General features: G+C 39.1%; 1 protein-coding gene across 3 annotated transcripts in view; it reads left to right on the top strand.

Annotated features, from left to right (window-relative positions):
* The window catches only part of LOC110460623, a 31,458-nt gene extending 24,225 nt beyond the window's left edge, over positions 1 to 7,233 (top strand). For 2 of the 3 annotated variants that reach the window (XM_021513645.1, XM_021513644.1), the window contains 4 exons: positions 842 to 1,957; positions 2,415 to 2,567; positions 3,490 to 3,721; positions 3,870 to 7,233. In XM_021513645.1, the coding sequence (XP_021369320.1) occupies positions 842 to 1,957; positions 2,415 to 2,567; positions 3,490 to 3,721; positions 3,870 to 4,355 (1,987 nt within the window). In that variant the 3' untranslated portion in view covers positions 4,356 to 7,233. The remainder of the gene's footprint in view (positions 1 to 841; positions 1,958 to 2,414; positions 2,568 to 3,489; positions 3,722 to 3,869) is intronic. The other variant, XM_021513646.1, reaches the window with a different exon arrangement.
* The last annotated feature ends 9,500 nt before the right edge of the window (positions 7,234 to 16,733 follow it).

A 16,733-nucleotide genomic window follows, 5' to 3' on the forward strand; every position in this document is an offset into this window, starting at 1 on the left:
TAAGTACGAGTGGACAATGTCATACTTACAACGGGTAAAACCTCGTTATAATGACGCTAAGTAGAGGCGGGTGGAGTCAATATACAGCACTGGCATACTGACACTAAGGTGTAATACGAAACCCCGTTATACCATCACCATTTGTTCAATAAATAATTTGCATTACATAAGGTTTGGCGATATTTATTGAAATACATTTGTAAACAAATTGTTCAACCAAAATTCAAAGTACTGTTGAGAAATGTGTAAAATACCAAGGCAAAAAGGCAAATTCGTCAATGAAGTAACAGAAATCGTCGTCACTGACGCGTTAATGTGAAAAATACAGTCAGAGGTCAAACGTCTTTTATGTTACGTCCTTTCTCCATTAGACTCTATGTTAATTATTTTTCGACGATAAATTTTCCGTCTGGTTTTTTTGAAGTCAAGAAATGATTTAGTAATTTTATATAATTATCCTTTCATAGAATCATAACCACAACGAGTTTATTGGTCAAAACAATTTTTACAGCAAAATGTAACATTGTGACTACGGGAATGACGTCGAAGTATAATTCCATGCGGTAAAAAGTGATCGCAACAGAGGTAGCGGAATCGATATCACTTTTATGACAAGAAACACTAGATCATTCTCTAACAGAGTGTCAAGTTTTATTAAAATTTGGATATCAAACGAAGTCATGATAATATTTTGGAGATAAAAATGGAATTAACATAGAGCCCAATAGGAAACTTACATCTAACATCATTCCGATTGAAACATGTGTACTAGTTTTTCGTTTTGCGGGTAAAACATGGCACACCGAGTCTGTCATCTGTTGTATGCTATTTCACATTCCAGGTGGATCGAAAGAGTATTAGCCCGAAGTGTCCATCACCTTAAGACGATGGTCAAGCGCCTGGACTCGACCGATAAATCCATGGAAAAAGAGATGACACATACTTACGAAAAGTTGAAACATCTGAAACAAAACTCTAGTGCTGTACTTGCCGAATTGAATACGAAAGTACAGGAGAAATACACCATGCTCTGTGATGAGTTCCGAACTGAATTTATAAAACCCGGAACAAGGGTTGCATTGACACAATGGATAAAGTCCGAGACCCCGGAAGTCGAGAATGGTCAAACCTGGGTCGACATTAAGGAGGCGATCAACATCAGGATATCCAAAAGAATAAGTGACGAGATGATCCGGTGGGAAAAAGAGACGGGACATTTCCAGTCCATAGAGGATATGGTCGTTAATGACATAAAGCTCCAACTGAGATTTCTCCAAGACGAGGTGGAAAAAATTGAAAATGAAATCCAAAACAACGGACCAACAACACCGGACATAGTATATACAGGGCGCAGGCGCCTAACGTTGGGAAACCCCCAACAAATGGTGAAGGTCGTCTTAGACAGTAAGACACAAGATATTCAAATGCCTGTAAGACTTGCGTCACAGATGACTCCGCCGGTCACTTCCTTCATGAAGAAAGTAAGACAATCTATGCTTTGGGATCAATCTGAGAAAAAACTACAAATTTACAAAGACGACCCTTGTAAAGTGGTGAAAGGTCGAGCTGAGAAATTACTCAATCTCTTGTTGAGCCACGGAAAAAACGACGACATACTTTTTCAGTATATCAGTAGCTGGATGAATCGCCCAGTCCTGTATCTCGAACTAATCGAGAAAAACATTCCCGCGCTCATTGATGCAAATGAGCAACTTCTGGATCACGTGGCTGTGTGCCGCGTAGATGCCAAGGAATCACGCGCGCTGTACGAGGAAATGATGGAAGGACTGGATATGTTGAAGGTCCATCTGACACAATACGGCCAGGGGCATATATTTGTGGACGATTTCGTGAATGACCAAATACATATTCAACAGGACATTCGTCTCGGAATCACGGCAAGCTTGAAGGTTTCTGACATGATACTGAATAGTTCTTCTTACCGAGAAGTGAACAGGTGATGTATATATTAATGATTAATTTAGAATGTGTTAAAACAATTATTGGATATAAAAGGTTTCTAAATGACTCATAAATGTAGGGTGTAGCAAAATATTTGTCTGAATTGGAGAAATCACATTATCTAAAAGCAAACATCACATTTTCTGCATGCGATCGAATTTTTTTTGCGTATACAATTCTTAGTGCCCTTGCAGGAGGGAAACATGAAAATGTGTTTCCTTCGATTAATTACGTTCACCTCAGTAGGGTCTTAATGTGAAAGGAAACCGAAGTACCCGTAGAAACCCTCCGTGGTTGATCGGGCAAGTGACCCCATACCTTTTCACGTCTAGTCGAGGTGATCGACCCCCCTTGGTGAAAGGCAAATGTTCTATCCACTGTGTCACACGCCAATTTAACATTAAATCTTCCCATGTAAATATAAACAGATCGATGTTATTTTGAAAATCAAGTTTCCACCACAGAAGAGCGTTACCCCGAGGACTTTGGACGGCTCTACAGAGTGCCTTCCTGAAGAGAGATGGTCAAGACCAATCAGTGACCATCAAGATCTACCTACAGTCGGCTGGAATTGAACAAACCTTCCCAGAGGTTTCTAAACTTAGGTACGTACATTTTCTGTGGTCTTTAGAGTAATTGGTATGATACAGACATTCCCAGAGGTTTGTAAACTAAGGTACGTACATCTTTCTGTGGTCTTTAGAGTAATTGGTATGATACAGACATTCCCAGAGGTTTGTAAACTGAGGTACGTACATTTTCTGTGGTCTTTAGAGTAATTGGTATGATACAGACATTCCCAGATGTTTGTAAACTGAGGTACGTACATCTTTCTGTGGTCTTTAGAGTAATTGGTATGATACAGACATTCCAAGAGGTTTCTAAACTAAGGTACGTACATCTTTCTGTGGTCTTTAGAGTAATTGGTATGATTCAGACATTCCCAGAGGTTTGTAAACTAAGGTACGTACATCTTTCTGTGGTCTTTAGAGTAATTTGTATGATACAGACATTCCCAGAGGTTTGTAAACTAAGGTACGTACATATTGCTGGGGTCTTTAGAGTATTTGGTTTGGTACAGAACTTCCCATTTGTTTTCAAAGTTAGTGACATACCTATTTCTTCGGTTTCTGGAATATTTTGTACAGTATGATACAGTTTCTTTAACTGGTGTTTAAACTTTAAGACACGATAACCAGGTTTGAGACAGACTTTTTTATTATGCCCTCTGTATTATTGTATATAAAGCAGTTTTCAGTATAGTCTTACCTTTACTTTTTGTATCGGTTTTATTTTATTTATCAGTCCGAGTCCAACGCTCTATATAAGTACGTGGCTTTTGCTTCATGCTTTTGTTTGCATTAGGATTTTTATCGTTAACACCTAATCGCTTTTTGTTTGTATTATAATTTGTATTGTTAACACTTACAGGTTTTTGTTTGTACATTGTATTATGATTATTATCGACACCACTTACAGGTTTTTGTTTGTACATTGTATTATGATTATTATCGACAACACTTACAGGTTTTTGGACCACGAGTCAGTGGCGAGGTTTTTGGGCATTCATCACTCCGACTCGCCCTCCCCAGCCTTTGTGTATGACTACCACCTGAAGTCTGTGAAGCGTTATCTAAGATCGACACTGGCCAACATCAAACAGGAAACGGAGAGAATAGTCTCCCAAACTGCTTCCGGTCTAGAATACCTCCACCGAAAAAACTTGGTACACATGGAACTCAACACTCAAACAATCACGGTAAGAGCGATGACGAGTTAATGAAATCATTTTTATGACTTTGGTAAATTATTCAAGATTTCATGGATTTAAAAAAAAAAAATATGTAATTTTTGCATTATCGATATTCCCGTGTATGATTGCCAATACAATATGTTATGATTGACAGGTTGACCCGGACGGTATGGTGAAACTGACCGGTGGTTGCCTGCCCCGTCTTGCGTCATTTCCGCTGGACAAGGAGAAGGTGGAAGTCGGTGACTTTATGTATCTGTCACCCTCGGTACTGAAAGGCGAACTCTATATTTCCGTGTCCGATGTGTACGCATTCGGACTCTTCCTGTTGGAGGTTGTGGTGGGTTTAACTGCATACGACAAGTTCCGAAAGTTACCCCTGGACAAGTTCACAGCGATGGTCGATCCGCCGGTTATGTTAGATCTAGAAAATGCGCTATCTAACCTCTCCGATACAACCAAGGACATTATCTGTCGATGCGTGGCTACTTCAAATGATGACCGGCCCAACATGTCCGAGCTCACCGGCCTCGTGACTTCTTTAGGAAAGGATGTAAAAGTGGGTCCCGTCAAATCGAGACGTCACAGAGCACCTGTAAACAGAACTAAACGAGGGTCAGCAGACACGACAATGTCCTGATAGGGTATTGCGCATGATCAAATGTCTTTCATTTTCGGGGAAAAAAGAATGTGTTCTTTATAGAATTGTTGTTAGATCTTAGGTTTTACTAAGAAGCATGTTGTGTTTATTGGATGCTATCAAAAACTATTTTCACAAAGACTCAACCATTCAGTAATCGACGCATTAAACACTCGATAAGATATATTATATATATTTTTGTAAAAACGTTCGAATTCCTCAGTGAACAGGTATTGGCACTGGACTTCAGTGTAATGAAGAATTTTGCGAAATATATTCGGAGGGGAATTCCTATATTGGCAAGTAGAATGTGATGCGTTGTGTTCATATATGCAGAATTAAAACACGAGCTCACGTTTACTTAAAGGTAGTGGAGGCTATTTCAAGTGTTATCGGCTATCATCATGTATCATTTAACTAGTGCTTGTTATATGTGTACAACATTCGTAATATCAACAACGTAGGCATAGAGGGGTATCTGAGAACTGTTTTGGCTGCCCTGAGTGGAACCCTTCTTCACACCTATACCTGATGCCTTGGTACCGTTAACTTCAGGCATCAAGCTGCTGTTTTACTTGATACAAATATGTCGGCCTTCAGGTTTTTTGCAATTTGCCGCAATATTGTTCAATATTGTCAATTTGACGCTTGGAATGTCGCTTCAAAAAACACTGTGAATAGCTTTGAATCAATAGTTCAAGTGACTTAGATTGTCAGAGTGCTGTCCCGAAAACATTCATCCAGGCTCATATCAGTGTATAAAACCTGTATTGGACGTGATGATATTTTCCTCAAGAACAAAACAGTGGAAAGTAGTTTGGTAATCATGTGTCAATAATAATGTATACTATAATAATTGAAGAAACTGTTTATCGAAAATATTGTTATTTGGGGCTGAAAAGAGTAATTTAAACACAGACGTTTTGTGCACACACACTGCCTTGTATTATACAATTAATAAGTAACATGCCTGTTCATGTGCCCCTAAAACATCCATGCACTCATCATTATCGAGAAAACTGTCAGACAATATGGTTTAACAATCATGCCGATATACTCGCTACCCGGTAATATATAATACTAGATGGCACACATGTTGCTACCTCCTCATTGGTTGGATCATAACCACGTGGAGGTCGGTGATTTGTGATACTGACCGGGTGTTACTATTTTTAGGAACAGCAGGTTAACAATTCACTTGATGACGTCATTTTAATTATAACGTCACAAACGTTCAAAAGCATCTATCATTCCTCTTGACAATTTCCATACGTTCCATCTCGTTACATGATTTAAACATCATTTAACATCTAATATAAAAATGAAGGGCTTTTATTACGGTGAATACGTGGTTACATTGACCGGAAATAAGTGATATTAACCTAAACTTCATTTCGGTTAATATCACTTTCTCAGGTCAATATAACCACATATTCACCTCGTTCAATATCAGGATTATATAACCACATTTTCTCACAAAAAAAAATCCATAACTGATCAATGTTTCATGAAGCCAGTTATGTAACGGCATGACTTTAATATTATACGTGCAATTCCTTTATGAGATAATTATTAATGCTGTTGCTCGATACTGTGATTGTGTACTTAAAACACACAAATAGATGATCCATTAATCAAGATGGCTTTACCATAGTCAAATGCATGACAGGAATGCCGTACAAAAGACTGAGACATATCAAACCAACTTTCTTTACACAATATCATTATAATGACAGAAGCATTAAATTTGTAAAATTAATAATTAATAAAATGTTGATTTGAAAGAATAGAGGACCATTTTTTATTCGGGCTTTCACCGAATTGTTCTTTCTTCCTCTGTTTCTTTCCATTTCTACACGATACATGTTTTGTTTTATCAGAATAGCATTCATTGACGCGTTCGTTTGAACATTTAATATGTAACAAAGTTTGTTGTTTAGCTCTGAGTGGGTTAAATCTACGTTAAAGAAGTTTTGCTGACGTCATCTTGACTTTAATCTTAAGCGGGATATTTAATTGTTTTGCACAGAATGTCACCAATCTTTGCCAATCCTTATGCTTGCCCTTCCAGAACGATTAACGCCACTTCACTGATATAGCTGTTTTTATTCTATTTGATTTTTATGTTTCTAACTCAGAGGAGAAATCTTTAACTTTTACAAAAAAAAGGAAATAAACAAGTAAGTAAATAAAGAATAACATTTTATGAATCCATGCATAATATAAAGGGATCTTACGTTGAACAGTTACTGCAATGACTAAATGTTTTGCGAACACTTATTTTCGTTGGGATATGTGATTCACAAACAATAACAATCGTACAAAATACTTCATGTAATAGAATGTCGGTTTGTTGATAAATAGCCACAAGATATTAAAAACCTGCAATCGACTCTTATCGCTAACTTACCCATTGGGATTGCAAGACAAATGTAAAAAACACTATATACACTAACATATACACCGACATTCAAATACGGGATAAATATTCATAAAATATTTTAATGAATTCGCGACCGACTCTTCTCGACAACTTAACCCGAAAATAGATCAGATGAAACATGAATTTATAGCCACAGAATATGTATGTTACTTCTGTTAAAAGGTAAACTTGTGACACGATGAAATTTGATTCACCAGTTAGCCTCGCTGGCGTTAAAATAACGTCATTTAGGTGATTTAAAATGTATCATTTTTCACACAGCATGTGAAATTGGGCCAATTTGAAAATAGGCATACCAATTTAAAGAAGCAACTACGTGTGACAAATCTTCATATAAGCGTAAACTTTATGGCTATTTAACAACAAATATACTGAAAGAAAGTGTATCTTTCCTCTATAATGGTCACATAAAATTAAAGGATTGTTCAATAATGTCGAAACGAAATTGATATTTTTTTCTGTATGTTTATGTTAATTCAAGAAACACACAGAGAACGTTTAAAAAAAACATGAACTTGACCTAAAACAGGAAGTAGCAGTATTAATAGCTGTAGTAGCGGGTTACCATTAAGGCTAACGATTTGGGTGGATAGCTGTTTAAAAGAGTTTAATGCCTATTTAAATAGATAATGTCTGAGAACGTGAGTTTTAAATCTTTTGTAGTAATGTTTTCATAAAAGAGTCAATATAACGTATCAACTTCAGCCGTCCTTTTGTAAAAGTTCCTGATCGACAGAAGTGCGATAGTTCCTAGGTGCGTCAGTACATTACAGCACGGTACTGTCCATAGAGCACTAGATGTGTTAACACGATACTGTATATCGGGTCTAGGCGTGTAAGCACGGTACTATCTGTAGGGATCTAGGCGTGTAAGCACGGTACTATCTGTAGAGATCTAGACGTGTCAGAACGGTACTGTCTGTAGGGGTCTAGATGTATCACCACGGTACTGTCTGGAGAGATCTAGATGTGTCAGCCCGGTACTGTCTGGAGGGACCTAGATGTGTCAGCACGATACTGAGCACGGTACTATCAGTAGGTATCTAGATGTACCAGCACGGTACTGTCTGGAGGGAACTAGATGTATTAGCACGGTACTGTATGTAGATATCTAGATGTGTCAGAACGAAACTGTCAGTAGGGATCTATATGTATCAGCACGGTACTGGCTGGAGGGATCTAGATGTTTCAGCACGGTACTGTCTATAGGGATCTAGACGTGTCAACACGGTACTGTCTGTAGAGATCTAGATGTGTCAGCACGGTATTGTCTGTAGGGATCTAGTCGTGTAAGCGCGGAACTGTCGGTAGGGAACTAGATGTGTCAGCACGGTACTTTCTGTAGGGATCTAGATATATCAGCACGGTACTGTGTGTAGGGATCTAGATGTACCAGCACGGTACTGTCTGAAGGGAACTAGACGAGTCAGCACGGTACTGTCCGTAGGGATCTAGACGTGTCAGCACAGTACTGTCTGTAGGGATGGGGGGGTGTCAGCACGGTACTGACTGTAGGGTTCTAGACGTGTCAACACGGTACTGTCTGTAGAGATCTAGATGTGTCAGCACGGTATTGTCTGTAGGGATCTAGGCGTGTAAGCAAGGTACTATCTGTAGAGATCTAGACGTGTCAGCTCGGTACTGTCTGTAGGTATCTAGATGTACCAGCACGGTACTGTCTGAAGGGGTCTAGATGTATCAGCATGGTACTGTCTGTAGGGGTCCAGATGTATCAGCACGGTACTGTCTATAGGGATCTAGACGTGTAAGAACGGTACTGTCTGTAGGAGTCTAGATGTATCAGCACTGTACTGTCTGTAGGGATCCAGACGTGTCAGCACGGTTCTGTCTGTAGGGATCTATACGTGTCAGCACTTTACTGTCTGTAGGGATCTATACGTGTCAGCACTTTACTGTCTGTAGGGATCTATACGTGTCAGCACTTTACTGTCTGTAGGGATCTACACATGTCAGCACGATCCTGTCTGTAGGGATCCAGACGTGTCAGCACGGTTCTGTCTGTAGGGGTCTAGGTGTGTAAGCACGGTACTGTATGTAGATATCTAGATGTGTCAGAACTGTGTCAGCACGGTACTTTCTGTAGGGATCTAGATATGTCAGAACGATACTGTGAGTAGGGATCTAGACGTGGCAGCACGGAACTGTCTGGAGGGATCTCGATGTGTCAGCACGGTATTGTCTGTAGGGATCTAGACGTGCCAGCACGGTACTGTCTGCAGGGTTCTAGAAGGGTAAGCACGGTACTATCTGTAGGTATCTAGATGTGTCAGAACTGTGTCAGCACGGTACTTTCTGTAGGGATCTAGATATGTCAGAACGATACTGTGAGTAGGGATCTAGACGTGCCAGCACGGTACTGTCTGAAGGGGTCTAGATGTATCAGCCCGGTACTGTCTGTAGGGAACTAAATTTATCAGCACGGGACTGTCTGTAGGGAACTAGGTGTGTCAGCACGATACTGTCTGGAGGGATCTAGACATGTCAGCACGGTACTGTATGTAGATATCTAGATGTGTCAGAACTGTGTCAGCACGGTACTTTCTGTAGGGATCTAGATGTATAAGCACGGTACTGTCTGTAGAGATCTAGATGTGTCAGACCGATACTGTCAGTAGGGATCTAGTAGGGTAAGAACGATACTGTCAGTAGGGATTTAGACGTGTCAGCACGGTTCTGTCTGTAGGGGTCTATATGTGTCAGCACGGTACTTTCTGTAGGGATCTAGATGTATAAGCACGGTACTGTCTGTTAGGATCTAGATGTGTCAGAACTGTGTCAGCACGGTACTTTCTGTAGGGATCTAGATGTTTCAGCACGGTACTGTCTGGAGAGATCTAGATGTGTCAGCCCGGTACTGTCTGTAGGGGTCTAGACGTGTAAGCACGGAACTGTCTGTAGGGGTCTATATGTGTCAGCACTATACTGTCTGTAGGGATCGAGATGTGTCAGCACGGTATTGTCTGTAGGGATCTAGAGGTGTCAGCACGATACTGTATGTAGGGATCTATACGTGTCAGCACTTTACTGTCTGTAGGGATCCAGACATGTAAGCACGGCACTATCTGTAGGGATCTAGACCTGTCAGCACGGTACTGTATGTAGGGATCTATACGTGTCAGCACTTTACTGTCTGTAGGGATCTAAATGTGTCAGCACGGTACTGACTGTAGGGATCTAGATGAATCAGCACTGTACTGTCTGTAGGGATCTACACATGTCAGCACGATCCTGTCTGTAGGGATCTATACGTGTCAGCACGGTACTGACTGTAGGGATCTAGATGTTTCAGAACGATACTGTCAGGAGGGATCTAGATGTATCAGCACTGTACTGTCTGTAGGGAACGAGATGTATCAGCACGGTACTGGCTGTAGGGGTCTAGATGTGTAAGCACGATACTGTCTGTAGGGCTCTAGACGTGTCAGCACGTTACTGTCTGTAGGGATCTAGCCGTGTCAGCACGGTACTTTCTGTAGGGATCTAGATGTGTCAGAGCGATACTGTCAGTAGGGACCTAGATGTACCAGCACGAAACTGTCTGTAGGGATCTAGGCGTGTAAGCAAGGTACTATCTGTAGAGATCTAGACTTGTCAGAACGGTACTGTCTGTAGGGCTCTAGACGTGTCAGCACGGAACTGTCTGTAGGGAACTAAATTTATCAGCACGGGACTGTCTGTAGGGAACTAGGTGTGGCAGCACGTTACTGTCTGTAGGTATCTAAATGTATCAGCACGGTACTGGCTGGAGGGATCTAGATGTGTCGGCACGGTACTGTCTGTAAGGATCTAGATGTGTCAGTACGGTACTGTCTGTAGGGAACGAGATGTATCAGCACGGTACTGGCTGGAGGGATCTAGATGTTTCAGCACGGTACTGTCTATAGGGATCTAGACGTGTCAGAACGGTTCTGTCTGTAGGGGTCTAGTTGTGTCAGCACGGTACTGACTGTAGGGTTCTAGACGTGTAAACACGGTACTGTCTGTAGGGATCTAGACATGTCAGCACGATCCTGTCTGTAGGGATCTAGACGTGTCAGCACGGTACTGTCTGTAGGGATCTAGACGTGTAAGCACGGTACTGTCTGTAGGTATCTAGATGTGTCAGAACGATACTCTCTGTAGGGAACTAGGTGTGTCAGCACGTTACTGTCTGTAGGTATCTAGATGTATCAGCACGGTACTGTCTGTAGGGGTCTAGATGTGTCAGCACGGTACTGTCTGTAGGGGTCTAGGTTTGTCAGCACGATACTGTCTGTAGGGTTCTAGATGTGTAAACCCGGTACTGTCAGCACGATACTGTCTGTAGGGAACTAGGTGTAGCAGCACGGTACTGTCTGTAGGGTTCTAGACGTGTAAACACGGTACTGTCTGTAGGGATCTAGATGTGTCAGCACGGTACTGTCTGTAGGGGTCTAGGTGTGTCAGCACGATACTGTCTGTAGGGTTCTAGATGTGTAAACACGGTACTGTCTGTAGGGATCTAGACATGTAAGCACGGCACTATCAGTAGGTATCTAGATGTATCAGCACGATACTGTCTGTAGGGATCTAGGTGTGTCAGCACGGTACTGTCTGTAGGGGTCTATATGTGTCAGCACGGTACTGTCTGTAGGGGTCTAGACGTGTCAGCACGATACTGTCTGTAGGGATCTAGACATGTCAGCACGATACTGTCTGTAGGGATCTAGGTGTGTCCGCACGGTACTGTCTGTAGGGGTCTATATGTGTCAGCACGGTACTGTCTGTAGGGGTCTAGACGTGTCAGCACGATACTGTCTGTAGGGAACTAGATGTACCAGCACGGTACTGTCTGTAGGGATCTAGGTGTGTCAGCACGATACTGTCTGTAGGGATCTAGGCGTGTAAGCACGGTACTGTCTGTAGGGATTAAGACGTGTCCATCTGGGCCACTAAGTGTGATTAATAACTTTACTTTTCATAATCCATACTTACCAACCTGAAGAAAATGTTTCGAAACTTGGTAAACTTGTGTATAACTGTTGTAGAATAAAAGCCTGTATTTTAAGGAAATACTTTCTAAGAATGCTAGTTTATTAATATCTTGATATACGATAGTTCTTCAATTGAAACCAGTTTGACAAGAAACTTGGGTGAGACGTACATTATACAGGTATCGGTAGATAGATATCAGACAGAGGTATTTGACATAGTATACTCTTATTCTACAAACTATTTCTAAAGCAGGTATTTTTAGCAGTATCACATACAATGCCTTCAATAAGAAAACACTATATATAGACATACTTTTTAAAATCACAATTCATTTGTATCGGGATTTACCAGATTTAGAGGCTATAATACTTCTTCAACCGGTTGTTTTCAAACCACACCTAGAAAACATTGAGAGTTGACAAAATTTATGTTACACCCATACTGGGTTTGTTGGCTTCTACGCACGAAGAACTTTTCCGGCCACGCCCGCCGTCCATCAGTACTTCCGTGAATACAAAGATGTTTCAAAAGGTCTGACTGGGTTTTTTAGGGAGTGGGGGGGGGGGGGGGGGAGTATTTTTTAGTCCTAAATGTATCGTTTCTTTAACAAAACCACGGAATTGTGCCGAAACTTAATGGCAGTTCATAAAATTGTTTGTGAAATAATTTATACAAGGATAATAAACCTTTCAACTTTCTGAATATAACAAAAAGTAGAACTTGATGTACATGTATGAAAAGGTTATTATTCTGAAAACTACCCATCCATAATAAATGGATAGGAAGAAGCCGCTAAAAAGACAGAGTATTTAGCTTGGAGAGTATAATATCATTAATGAGGAAGAGTATTTAGATTGGAGAGTATAATATCATTAATGAGGAAGAGTATTTAGATTGGAGAGTATGATATCATTAATGAGGAAGAGTATTTAGATTGGAGAGTATACTATCATTAATGAGGAAGAGTATTTCGATTGGAGAGTATAATATCATTAATGAGGAAGAGTATTTAGCTTAGAGAGTATAATATCATTAATGAGGAAGAGTATTTAGATTGGAGAGTATACTATCATTAATGAGGAAGAGTATTTAGATTGGAGAGTATACTATCATTAATGAGGAAGAGTATTTAGATTGGAGAGTATGATATCATTAATGAGGAAGAGTATTTAGATTGGAGAGTATGATATCATTAATGAGGAAGAGTATTTAGATTGGAGAGTATACTATCATTAATGAGGAAGAGTATTTAGATTGGAGAGTATAATATTATTAATGAGGAAGAGTATTTAGATTGGAGAGTATAATATCATTCATGAGGAAGAGTATTTAGATTGGAGAGTATAATATCATTAATGAGGAAGAGTATTTAGCTTGGAGAGTATAATATCAATAATAAGGAAGAGTATTTAGATTGGAATAGAAAAGTATACAGATTGGAGATTATAATACCGCTTTTAAAATTATATAAATCGGAAAGTATATATGATCGCTAAAAACAAAAAGCATTTAGCCTGGAAAGCATTATATCGATAAAAAGAAAGAGAACAAATTTCTTCAGAGAGTAAAATATGTATATATAGCCTTGAGAGTATGATACTGTAATGCTACAAAAGAAAGGGTGTATAGCTATATATAACTTAGAAAGTATGATATTGCTAGGAAAGAAAAAGTATATTGGCTTGGAGAGTATTAGTTCGCTTAAAAACAATAGTATATAGATTGGAGAGTATATGTATAATACCGCTTATACAGTATATATATTAGAAAGTTAACTATCGCTGAAATGAAAGGAGCAAATTATTCCGGAAACTGCTTCCTTATAATTATATAGTGCCAATTATCTAAAAGAAATACCTGCACGATACAGATATATGTACATGGCCCTAGTTTCATTTTTCTTAGGTCAACTAATTTCTAAAAGTTCTTTTTACATGCTGAAAATCACAAAAACGAATGTGCTCAGCTTTTGTCTAAACTACACAAAAACTAAATATAGCTTCAAATATATGACTTCAAAGGGAAAAAGTCCTTGTAAACACCACTAATTCGTTCACGCTTCTTTGTCCAACAGTTAAAGATCTGTGTCAGGAGTAACACGTAATGAATGAACTGTCTTACACACAACAGGTGAAAATTCTTGTCTTCAATACATAACTACCAACAGCACATACCTGTCACGTTAGGTACACGTCGAGAACACGTGTTCAAGTGACTTGTAATAAGGTTATACAATTTTTTTCTTACTTGGTGCATGCCAATTATTTTAGACACTGCCAAGTTAACATTGTCAAGTAAAACTGCCTGTCTGCCTACCTCTGCGCAATTCTTATATAAGGTAAAGGTATTTTTATATTGTCATTTGTAGCCCTATGGCATATTTTGGTTGCAACATGACAGAAACGAACATACGTGGGACACAATAATGATAGGAATAAAACAAGACCATTTTCATTTAATGAATACGTGTCTTACTTGAAATAAAACGAAACTAATTCGCACGTGTACCACTAAATGATGACTAGCAAACGATGATCAGCAAGAAAAAGCTCGTATCCGTCCATTGTATTCCGTCTTTGCGTATTGCAGAGGTATCTTCTCTTGTGAGCAGGTATTGATTGTTACGTCATTTGTTTGTGAGAGTAACGTCATCAATTTTTGAGAAAACGACGTAATTTTCTCACACAAACCAATATTTGCTCACAAGAGAAGATAACTCTGCAATACGCAAACATAGAATATGTACATGTATGATACAATGTGAAAACATCGAATGTCCTCTAATTTGTTCAGGGTTATTACAAAATCAATAAAAAAAATATTTACCATCGAATGGCATTACCACTATACAACCCTACCAAATGCAGTTGGCATTCATATATGCTATGAATGCCATGGACCTATTGTTGACGTCATAATTGTTTCGTTGGATACTACTGACCTTCCCCGGGCGATGGCTGTTCTATTCATTGAACAAGCATACATGATACATACATTATTTGAACTGAATGCTGAATAATAATAAGTGTAATTGATTTTTTTATGAGATATAGATATTGAAATGCTTTCAATTGTCATTCATAGGCAATATGAATGCCAACTGAAAGCAGTTCAATTCTATATTGTATGTACTTTACAACAGCTATGAAATAAGTAATTTTGACTTATATTATTCACTCTTGTTGGCCCGGATGAAAGCGCCCGGAGGGTCCCAGAGAAAACCCACGTGGTCGGGTAGGTGTGAAGCGTGCCAATATGTGAAAACAACCCAATATGTGAAAACATTAGAAAATATATGAAATTCTTTAATGACTGTGTGGAAATTACTTATTATTAAAAATTAGAGTTATTTTTAATCATAAGTCATTTCCACACAGTCATTAAAGAATTAAATATCTTTTTTTTATGTTTTCGCATATTGGGTTACGACCGATCCGGGAATCGAACCCCGACCGCCTTAATGAAAGGCTCGTGCGTTATCCACTGCGCCCAGGGTTATTCAATAATAAATTATATCTTATTGTGACCTAAGGGTTGGGCATGTGTCTTTTTCCTAGAAAAGCAACTAGTATAACTGCTACTTCTTAGAATATGATGCATAATGTATGATTTGTCAATACCTCGTGTCTAGGATAAAGTAAAGGCGTACTTTCACAATTTTGTGTGGGATGGAGTGTTACACGTCTATACCGTCGACAAACCCAGAACACGTGGTATCAGAAATGAGAATTAGATAATTCGTAATTGCTACCTGTAACTTTAAAGAGAATGTTATGTGAATTAAAATGAGGTAGGCTAATAAATAAACACATGCGTCAATTCATGCAGGACAAAATCATGAATAATTTATTGAAATTTATACAAATAAAGACACGCAATACCATTACAAAGAACTCACTTTAGTCATCATGAATAGACGAAATTTTGCCCAAGAATAGTACTGACAGTGCTTTGTCTTGACTTCATAGTAAAAATTGTCTAATCCGACACCCAGGGAGAACCAAACCGGATTTTTTGTCGAAATAACCTGCTAATCCGACACTTTGTGGAGGCCAATTAATTGCCGGTATTCCCAGTCAAAGCGTCAGAGTACTAAGGTTTTATAAGCAATTCCTTCATGTCGGATAAGACAATATGTCGGAATACCTCAGGTCGATTAGGCAGGTTGTACTTTATCATATGAACTCAGTGGCCAAGAAGTTCAGATGTCAGACATCTATGACCACTAGACCTGACACAATACTGTAAATAATTATCTATATGTTTTATGTATAACAATGTTTAATAGCGGACGTGTTTAACATTCAACATTGACCACATATGGAAACGTGGAGTTTTGACGTCGTGCTATGTATATTGTCTTCCCTTGTGTCTCGTGGTTGTTTGAAACTCAATTCCGATTTTGCCCTTGTGTGTTGAATCTTTGCTTGCAAAGGTGACCACCTAATATAGCTCTCTTCACACCAGGACAGGTCCAAACATACCACGGTATCAAGTTACCAGGTCCCTGTGTCCGAACCCTGTCAAAGTACGGGTGGGCGTGTTGGTTTCTAAAGTCACGCGAACACGAACGTGATGTGCATACGCGAACATATTTTACATAAATAAATCTTTTCAAATATTTTTTAAATGTTTCCCAGAGTTGGAATGTACATGTACAAAATATATGTATTTATCATCATATTCAATCGGATGCACCTCGGTTCACTTGGGTATTAGTTTAAGGGATGAAACAAATTTTAAATTCCAATATAATAACCAAACGCTCCCTTAATAATCAAATATCAATTTTCATAATAGTTAACGTAGATTTTAACCAGGAAGTTCAGAATATATGACTGTGACGGGTATATGGAACACGTAGCAAATTAACCTGTATGGCAACCACCGACTCGATTATTTTGTACTGATATTTTCATCATCACTCAGCCAAATTATCTATTTGAATGCAGTTATTCCAT

The sequence above is a fragment of the Mizuhopecten yessoensis genome, unplaced genomic scaffold (genome assembly GCF_002113885.1).
Source record: "Mizuhopecten yessoensis strain PY_sf001 unplaced genomic scaffold, ASM211388v2 scaffold10441, whole genome shotgun sequence".
Lineage (NCBI taxonomy): Eukaryota > Metazoa > Mollusca > Bivalvia > Pectinida > Pectinidae > Mizuhopecten > Mizuhopecten yessoensis.